Source organism: Ctenocephalides felis, unplaced genomic scaffold (genome assembly GCF_003426905.1).
Source record: "Ctenocephalides felis isolate EL2017-DRISC unplaced genomic scaffold, ASM342690v1 CF-g0.4_SCAFFOLD_01170, whole genome shotgun sequence".
Taxonomy (NCBI): Eukaryota; Metazoa; Arthropoda; class Insecta; order Siphonaptera; family Pulicidae; genus Ctenocephalides; species Ctenocephalides felis.
In genome coordinates this window covers 25,321,301-25,332,320 of record NW_020537324.1, presented here as the reverse complement: position 1 = coordinate 25,332,320, position 11,020 = coordinate 25,321,301, and the positions used below count along the sequence as shown (strand labels likewise).

Here is an 11,020-nt window from a genome sequence, read left to right as displayed (position 1 = left end):
TATATAATTTATTTAACACTTTTAGCAGACGAAACTTTATTGTGCAATAAACGTAGTTTGCAATAATAAAACAACGTAGTACTTTAATTAATGGAGTGCTGAAATGAAATTGCTTTATTAATTGTATTATTTGCGTTTCCTGTTTGTGTGGTTATTGATGCTTCAAACGTATACCTAACATGAAAGAAAAACATCATTAGTGAAATATTGTTTATTCAGTAATATTTTTAACATTAAATAATTTCAGCTTTTTAAAATATTTTTGGACTTGATCTTTCGGATAAGGTTTTAACGCTAAACACGTGGGAATGTTTTCCGGCTGTTCGATCCATAATTTATGTTTTATGCCTTCGGTTTCCAAAGTGGTGTGAAGGGTTTGAATTGTATTTTCATTAGGCGCCTGAAAAGAATAGTTAATATCAGTGAAACTATAAGTAAATTAATAAATTATATCAAATTTCATTGCAAGTACGCTAGAACAACTTGCTTTCAAATTTCTCTTTGAATTCTACTGAAAACAACTTTTATTCTACAAGCTACTGTTTCGCTGTATAACTTAGTTAATTAAAGTAAAGTAAAGATTGTTAGGAAAAAGTTTCGCAAATGAAAATTACTATCTGTTTTTCAGATTAACTTGCATGAGTAAACCCTGGATAAAAGTTTTTTTACAAATTAAAAAAAAATACTTTTACAAATTGTGTTAGTTCATGTGCGTATTATTTTCATTTATCATTGGAATAACTTAGATATTTTTAAAAATATAAAATGAAATTAACGAACTAATTAGATTTGCAATAAAAATCTTATCGTTTGAATGATGATATTAATACGAAATTCTATTTCAAACTTTTTGTATATTAGTATTTCAAATTTTGATAGATTTGTAAGAGTAAATGAAAGCGTTTAAAATGCAGGGCATCTATTAAAGTACTGAGGATATTAAAAAACTAAGTTCTGATTAAGCCTAAGTTTTTGTTAAGAAAATATTTTTGATAAATCTCGCATTTGTTCCGATTCCCCAATTAACTCATTCAGAGCATAAGTGATTTAAGAAAACTATAGAAATTGCAAACATTGAAAAAATGACGTGTATATATTATAATGTTTATTCTAAAAACTAACTACAAATAAATATATACTACACCTATGTTAAGTTTTAAATAAAACAGAATGTTATAATATAGGCATTTACAGTTTTATTCGTAACTCAAAATGGTGCTGTTTATATGTGATTTAAGGACCGATTCTGCCGCATAACAGACCAATGTTATGGCAAGGCTATGAAGAACTTTCCATACTAAATATTGAAAAAACCATGTAATTGCAGTGCAGTCAGGAGCTTTTCTCAGGCTGTCAGATAGAAAACCTAACCTAGAATTACGCACAAATATAAAAAAATGATCTTAGATAACAGGGTCTTTCTGACCCAGCTTCATAACATACGAGTGACGAGTTTATGTGTAAAACGTCTAATGCAGAGCAAATACATGACATTTTGACAGTATTCAGTATGATTCAGTAGCATTATGTATGGAAGTAAGAGCGTAACATGGCCTTGCCATATTTTTCGGTTATGCGGGAGAATCGGTCCCTTAGTTTAATTTTTCAGTAAAGGTTCGATTTGTCTTTGAACAACTATATTGTGAAAATAGAACCAATTATATCACAACAAATAACATATATCAAACAAACAACTATCCGACTATGTTTAGTAAAATACCCAGCTAATAATAATAATAATTTCTAATTTTTATTTACAATCACACATTTCCTGAACTATTCCGAATTATCTCTAATATATTAAATATTATTTTATTATATTTCTCAAATAAGATCACTTACTTCCAGGACAACTTTATGCATATTATCCATATCCTTTAAATATTCCTGAGTATCGGGATCATCTCGAAATAAATGCATACAAGCAGTTGTGGCGTGGCAGGCTTGGGCCACCACTGCTCCAACGGGCCATCCCAAAGTTCTTAATAAATCGCCTCGAACAATCACATATTGAACAATTGTAGAAGACATAGTTATTTAATTTTAATTTTTGAATGAAAGTAAACAACCTCAAAGTATACTTTCACTCTAACCTCAATCGAATGTCAAAAACCGCATGTGTACTTTGATAGAAGCTCGCGCTTATCTGGTTTGAGTATAGATGGGAGCAAGGTTTTTGGAAATTTAATACATATTTATAAGATATTTATCTTATATTTATTAAACGAACGTATTTTATTTATTAAGGCCTTATTAATGTTAAACATTATTTAATTTGTTTTATTCCTATGAATTCAGTACCATTAAAACTATTAAAATAAAATTACACAAAATCCTATCGCATGTCCATTTAACATGCCTTTAAGACCAGTGGTGTTAATATTTTTTTTGTCGGAACGCTAAAATTTAAAATCCGGTTCATAAACCGGTTCAAAAAATTTGATATATTTCGATAAGAACTCACAAATCTAATATATTGACTTCTTATATAATTAACTCTATTATATACAGCCTATAAATTAAATTGTACAAGTATGAGGAAATCATTGAGTACATAATTTATATTCTTTAATTATATTTATTGTGGTATTATTTGTATTCATTTATACTTACAGGTATTTATTATGATATAAAAGTACTCAAGATTTATTACAATACTTTATGAGACTTAACCTAATAATACGATAGATAACCTATTACCTCTTACTATACTATATTGTATATCATAGGTAGATATCTATTATCAATCATACCGTGAGATACCTATACCGTCATTAACTTATTATATACCTACATACTTTTTACTTCTTATAAATATTACTGTCTAATTTATATATTTACCTATATTATATAGGTTTACCTTACGCCCTATGTATTATCTCTACATATCTATTGTCTATACCGGGATTTGAACCCGAGACCTCCGCGTGGCAGCCGCGCACCTTAACCACTACCCTATCGGGTACCCCCATTAATAATATAATATGCGACGCACTGTTGTTTCCGCGGGTCATTTTCTAATTAATTAGGTAATTAATACTAAGGTGGCGCGACGACACGCGAAAAAAGTCGGTTGATTGTAGCGTTACGGTGGTGTAGTGGATAAGGTCGCCGCGTGTCACGTGGCGGACCCGGGTTCGATTCTCGGTAGGGTTAATGTAGCGTGTAAGGGAAATTATAGGTAATAGGATATATAGTAGATATAGGTTAGGTGTATTCGGTATACAATGTAGGGATTTGAGAGTATATGATGAAATATAGCGTATGGTATAGATGTAAGGCGTGTAGTATAGAATGCAACGTATAGGCATTCGTAAGGCTATAAAAATACACGAGTAGGAACCTATGATGTAGATGTTAGCGTATAAGAAATGCGAATGAATATAAGATTTAATTTATAAATATTATTTTTTCTATAAGAATTTTTATCTCGGTATTAAATATCTAAAATACCCAAAATATCCGTTAAGGCTTCGATTACACGATTGTGATTGTGTGCACTGTGCGACAATAGACATAGAATTATAAATTTTATTAAATGTTTGAGTAACTTGTACGAGTTGATTTTCTTAAGATGTTCTTAGTCTCGCAACTTACTGAATTCTAAAAATTCTAAATTTAAAAATATAATATAACAATTATTATACCGCTGTCTGGAAGGGATGGCAATTTATAAATATACAGACTAATACATACAGAATTTGGAAGTTTTCTATAATCCGTAATATTGAGAAAGTTTGCATTAGACCTAAAAAGGGATGTTTATTTACCTAAGCTATGGAAATATATATGGAAAAATTAAATGATTTGCACATGCATCCTGTGCTCACTTAAACTAAACAATGATCATAATATATTTAACGAATTTTTAACAGTATTTACAAATTACATTCAAATCACCTAAGACAAGTGGGTTAAAGTCGTGTATCTTCTCCCCCCTTTGAATTTAAAAATGGATTTTTCTGTGGGGCGTGTGTCCCACGTTGGGAATTACTAGTCTAGGAGTACAATTTTTTAATCTACTACCAGGTTAACAATTATTAAAATATAACATTTTTTTGCAGTTCTTATGCTTTTGTATTTATAGAATTGCTTTTTTCGCTACAATCAATTTCCATTATATGAATGTCTTAAATTATTTATTTTATTCGACTAACGCCCTCTATGTCCGAAACAAGTCCAACTTATAGCCGAAATAATCGGGCATCAGACACTTTTCGGTCTTAAAGTAACATATGTGAAATTTGAAATACACTACTGTATTGTAATTAATATTTCAGTTCATACACCTCAATTTATAACTAAATTAAAAACGACTTTGATAAAACCAGTGGTGTTGTGCTAATATTTTTTTGTCGGAACGCTAAAATTTAAAAACTGGTTCATAAACCGGTTCAAAAATCGGTTCTCATGTTTTTTCCGGTTCCGTTCGAAAAGGAAAGAAACAAACATTATTACAAAATCCATTGTGTGCACATATATGTATGTTTATTACAATAATAAGAACATTTAATTGTTGAATAATAATTTATAAAATTTACTTATTAAATCATTTTCCTTCCCAAAAATGATTTGCCGGAACGACGTTCCGGCGCGTTCCGACTCGACAACACCACTGTTTAAGACCGACCGCGACCATATGGTAATATTTTTCGCTTTTGTGTACCACAAAATATTCTGTCGTCATGTTTTTATTTTAATTTTGATTCAGTAATTAGAAGTTACAAAAAAAAATTTCAAGCTAATTTGTACATTTTTATGTAAAAATCTATTTTTCTTTTGCCTGATCTAGTAGCTGTAATTATTTCAAACTTCTCAAATTTGGAATGTCGATATGTAATTGATATTCTTTAACGATAATCACATTAAATATTTTTTAAGCCTTTATAACTTTATTTTTACAAATGGTATTAGAACGCAGTTGAACGATTTTGTGTTTATATAGAAACTTTTACACCTGTCCTTAATGGACAACAAGTAAAACTGCAGGAAAAAATTACATTAAAAATACAAAACCTTCTTCATTTTAATCTAAGATGAATTTCTCTTTTAATCTTGCCCTGGTCGTGTTGCGGCTTAGTTCTCTGGCAGTCTAATAATTATTCTTTCAAATTGAGAATTACTTTTTATTTACTACTAAACGCTAATAAATGTCATCCCAATGGTCTTCCTTTTTAATTTTAATAATAATAATATTTCAGCAAATATAAATTCACGTATATATTTTCAAGTGAAAACTGACATCACTGCTGCTCGATCCTTAGGTGTTTAATGCGCGGGTTGAACTCGGAACTGTTTGTCATTAATACTTTGCAAAAATTACAAATCATTTTGTCTTATTTTTTTCACTTCGATCAGAACTACGTGTTTGAGCTGTGTTTGCTAATAGAGGGCAAACTCTAAAAACTTTCTAAAACTTTACAATTTTATTTTATTAGATTGTATATTAATAGCGCACTACATATTATTTTGTCAACAATGTTATAAAATTAGTTTGGAAGGAGATTTTTTGCCTTACTATCTCCGTCCATAGTTCTTGCCTACCCTTTTCACATTTTTTGCACTCCAAATGGTGTGCTCTGCATCCGCCCTAGTCGCTCCACCCAAGAAATAGCAATTAGGATCGGCAACCACTGCGTTTAACTACTCTTTTTTGTTATTAATATAGTCTGCAAAAGCTATTTTCAAATAGGGGCCAATACTCCAATAAAATGTAACATAGCGTTATTATGCTTACGTTATGTTACGGTTCTTACTTTATGTAAATTGGTCATAAAAACTGTCAAATCTATATATTTACTGTGCAATCAGCGTTTTACATATAAAACAAAACTTCACGTATGTGTTATCAATGCACATCAGAAAGATGCAGTTATAGTAATATTTTCTTTATCTTTGTACGTTTTCTAGGTTAGGCTTTATAAATAAAACGCCTGACTGTTGAGCAAATATGTAGCATTTTGACAGTTTTTACTACCAATTTTTGTGAAGATATTAGTACGATAAGAACGCTAAGTTATGATCTATTTTATCGAAGAATTGGCTCCTATTTGAAATCTATAATCTTAAAGTTGATCTAAGATAAAATAACATTAATCACTATGGTAGCTGTTGTCTAATATGCAGTTGCAGCAAATAATAAATAAAACTTTGAATAGAAAAATAATCTTATTTATATTTTAAAATAATTTTATATACAAATATATACAACAATTAATATACACATTGATGGCATAACATTTATGAAATTACAAAACGATGAGGCGAAATATGATTAGAATGTTATTTTGATACAATACAACTTCAAACTAAAATATCAAATTAAAAAAAATTTCTTCTTGCAACAAATCCTGCATGACTCAGTACGTTATAAATTTCTTTCCTCGATATTTTCTCAGCTTCTCTGTCATAGACCTGCAAATATATTTATATGTATAGGTATGTTATTTTAATCCGTTGCTGAATCTTTCGAGCATATCGCATAAGTATTTTTAAACTACTTACCATAAAAAATGTAATATAAAAGTATCTAATGATTATGTAAACATTGAGTATTATGAAGAAAGTATCAATAAATTTCTACGAACGATTGCACATATTTACTCTTATAAGAGAAAATCAAGCATGCAATTATTTAATAGAAATAAAAAAGACAATATTTACGTAGTACTAAAAAGCTCACATAGTATAAGAAAATATTTGAACGTAATGTGATACAAACATTTTAATATATTTTGACATTAAATTTTACAAATTAAATACTATTCGTATTATTTGCATTCGTAATGTTTTATGTTTGATGTTTTGGTTATATGCACCACTTAAATTATTGCAACATCATTATATTCAATCCGTTTCACATTATTTTACCATTTATTCAGCATAAGATTTTTTTTAATCAAACTCGAGGAATTTTCAATAGCAATTTTTAGTGAATTTACTATATCATTTATTTGATTCACTAGATTCATTTTAAAATCAATATTACTTTCTTAAAATAAAATTTTGTTTCGAAAATTTCTAGTTTCTGAACTATGAAAGACACATCCAAAAAATAGACAAATTTATTAATAAAAAATAATTGAACTTTTATTGGGAATAAACTTTAAACTGTTTGTTTATTCAATGATAAATATGACCTATATATAGTTTGGGTATATAGAATATCCCCTTGTTCAAGTAAAGGTAAAAATAACCTTTTCTATTTCTAATTATGTATCTTCCACCTTTCTGAAAAATTATTACATATATGTATATGTTAATATATATATATATATATATATATATATATATATATATGTAGCATTATTCTCAACATTACATATATATATTATGAACATGAAATGTTATTTTTACTAGGCATTCAGCCAGTTATTAGGAATTAAACAAAAATAAGTATTTTTTTAATATATATCTATTGTTTGTTTGAATCATCAAAACCAAAAAACCACTAACATCGACTTAATTCACATTAATGAAGAATACTAATTATTTTGAAATTTATATTTCAAGGTCGGGAGTATGTTCACGCCAAAATCAAAGCATGCCATATATTGATATAAAAACAAAATAAAATCAATCAAAAATTATTATAAAATAAAATCAATCAATACAAAACTTTGAATATATTGTAAATACAAATGCAATTTCGAAATGCTTGTCATTTAATTTTTTAAATTAGTTATATAATTCTTTTTTTACGAATTTGACTTAAAATTAAAGTCAACTAAGTCTTTTGTTCTATGTATGTGGATTTTGTGTTTTATTACATAATTTGTATTTTCTACCCACGGAAGAAAAATTAAACTAGGGCTCTCTATTGTGCATTAGGTTTATTATTATCTATTAATATAATGAAATTTGGTATATCAAACTGGTACTTTATTATTAGTCGTGAGCGATTTATATTTATATTTAACCGTATTTAAAGACAATCTGATAGTTTAAATTAAATATCATTCTCTATACCATGTTTTCTTGTTTTATAAAATCATATCGGTTTTGAATCATTTTATAATATTTACCGGTTCTTCGCCAACTCCAAACCAGCTAGATTTAGCTAGAGCCTGCCGCACCCGCGGACTTTTGTAAAATGGGTTCATAAGATGTAGAGGTAGTTTGGCCTCTTCCTGTAACACCCGTTCGACCACAGGGTGAACAGGAGCTCTTACTTGGCCTTGATGAAATTGGCCGTGTGCCGTTTGCCACCAGTATGTTGATACAGCCAAAAGGCACATCCACGTATTAAAGGACTTCCTGTAATAAAAAGTAATATGCGTTAAAGTTAGTGATGCATTTCAATTTTATTTTATTATATTTTCAATTACAATCTGTCACACTTAGGGCATTCAGTAATTGTTTTGACTTTATTACATATGGGTTTTTGAATGGAAAGCAACCCAGTAGTTGTCCAACCCAATTATGACTAATTAACTATACTCGAAGTATTTGCTGGCATTTGATGCATTTCGAAAATGGAATCTTTTAGAAAACGATGCTGATTGGGATATTTCACTCGTTGATTTTTTATTATACCTTTCAACCACCATCCACTACAGATGCGTGCACGATTAGAAATATATTATGATTTTAATAAATATGGAATTATATATATATAATATATATATATTATTAATTTGCCGAAGAACATCCGACCTGCAAATTTTATACTTTCCTATCATTTCAAGCTATCGTTTTAATACAAATTTAGATAAAAGTATGTGTGTGTGTATGTAAGCCCATTTTTGACCTTTTTTCGACGTTTCTAAACCGATGTAAAAAATTCAAAATCCTTTTAAAGAAGCTCAATAAGGTCTCGCAAAAATAGGTAATGCAAGACGATATCGAAAGATATAATTTAGGAAATCGAGCTGATTAGATATTTGCAAAAATCAGTCGAGTCATTTCTTTGTAATTAAATGTTGAAAAAAAATTTGTTTGCCTTTTCATTAAACTTATAACGGCGGTATGGTTCATAATTCTATAATATTATAGACCCACAAAATGTGATTAAATAAAAAAATAGTTGAACATAATGGAAATACAAGTTCGCGTATGTGCACTATAATTATTTCAATTACTGTAATTATAAATTTATTTTGTTTAAAACATTGCAATTTTATTAAACTGCATTTGGTATTTAATTTTTGGTTTTTAATAAAAGTGAAAGCATTATTGTCAAAATAAACATAAAAATTTTACCTAACTAGCTGAATCTCATATTAGGTTTTTAAGTAAAATTTCTCTCTCCTATTATTTTAGTCTGCTACTTACATATATATTGGAGTTTTTGCAATTTCCTCAAGGCAACATGCGACTTATTTCTATAATTGATATATCAAAGAATAATTATGATTATCAGAAAGGAAAATGTATTATTTATATGAGTTTTTTTATATTTTTTTGTTATATTTAAAATAACTAAAAGTATGTATGGTGTACGTTTTAACTGGCAATGGTAAACGGAACCGAATGCTTTATATCATTTATTAAATTAGTTCTTTTTTAAATGTATATAATGTTTATATATATATATATATATATATATATATATATGTATATTATATACATATATAAATATATATATATATATATATATAAACATTATATACATTTAAAAAAAACTAATTTAATAAATGATATAAAGCATTATATCATTATATATACAGTATATATATATATATATATATATATATATATATATTCATATTCATATATAAAATTTTATTCACTTAAATGGATTTACTTATTTGATTATCCATGATTAATTGTGATTTCAAACTATTGAAATCTAATGTTATATCACGTACATTTTTTTAATATGTAAATCAAAACTCACAAATAATCATGTAACCCAAATAAACTTTTCTTTCATCATAAACATTGCATAATTATTCTAAAATGAATCGATTGAGGCCAAATGATGCGTATTGTCTATGATGTGTGTCGCGAAAGATCGTAACACAGTAACGGATTAGAAATTATTAACATTGTTCTTATTTTATTCGAAATCATATACTTATATTAATGATATAAATATAATATTCTCATAAATAATTACGAAAATAATTGTGTTGTTTTAGATTAATGTATGCCACAGTATGTAATATTATTTGTAGATTTGTTTTCAAAATTTGAGATTTATGTGGTTACTATTCGCTCAGAGCGTGACTGCAGCGCCCATGCAGCGCCGGAATAAATATGAACTAATTAAGGCTATCAGTGTGTGGTTTTTATGGGTTTTATATCTTTGTTAAAGAAAAATAATATTAAATATTTGTTATAAATAATAATAAACATTATACAATAATAATGTGAACGCTCAATATTTGTTGAAATTATTAAATTTACTTCAACGCACTTAAAACATAGTTAAGTGTAATTATTAATTTAATAAAGAAATGCAGTAAACATTTTTAAGGTTAAAAAAAAAGTGCCTTAAAGCTTATGTCATGAGCTCGGAATAGTTCTTGATAAAAACAATATAATAATGATAAAAATATTTTATCAATAGAATAAGTAAATAATAAATTAATTTACTCATTTTTTTATTATTTTTGGTCAAACTAAAGGCTTAGACATTATTATAAAGACATGATTTAGGCATTATTATAAAGACAAGACCCATCAAACAAAATTGCAGGAAAAAAACGTCTTTAACTTTTCGAGTCTTGTAAATTGAAGGAAATATTGTTGACAAGTAGGTTGGACTCAATACCTCGTCCGATTCACTGCAAATGCGATCAACACTACAAATATATATTTTGCATTATTTCAGCATTGTATTAATTAAACTAATTGTAAAATAAACATTTTACGATATGTGATGACTTTTATTTTTCTTTTAATCATAAAATTACATTTATTATATAATAACATGTAATTAATAGAAAGATAATAGTTATACATAATCAATATAGAATATATAAATATATATATATATATATATATATATATATATCATTATTTCAGCCTCGTATTAATTACATTGTTTGCAAAACAATTTTTTCTAGTAAGCATT

General features: G+C 27.5%; 2 protein-coding genes across 2 annotated transcripts; both read right to left on the bottom strand.

Annotated features, from left to right (window-relative positions):
• Positions 1-211: 211 nt before the first annotated feature.
• On the bottom strand, positions 212-2,081 carry LOC113366998 (putative peptidyl-tRNA hydrolase PTRHD1). The gene is made up of 2 exons (XM_026608634.1): positions 1,843-2,081; positions 212-400 (listed from the first exon to the last, which is right to left on the bottom strand). The coding sequence occupies exons 1-2, from the start codon at positions 2,029-2,031 to the stop codon at positions 212-214; spliced, it is 378 nt and encodes a 125-aa protein (XP_026464419.1). The 5' UTR covers positions 2,032-2,081.
• Positions 2,082-6,321: 4,240 nt separating this feature from the next.
• Positions 6,322-8,549, bottom strand: LOC113366997. Its single transcript, XM_026608633.1, has 3 exons — positions 8,536-8,549; positions 8,025-8,256; positions 6,322-6,414 (listed from the first exon to the last, which is right to left on the bottom strand). Exons 1-3 carry the CDS (start codon positions 8,547-8,549, stop codon positions 6,322-6,324), a joined length of 339 nt encoding a protein of 112 aa, XP_026464418.1.
• Positions 8,550-11,020: the final 2,471 nt, after the last annotated feature.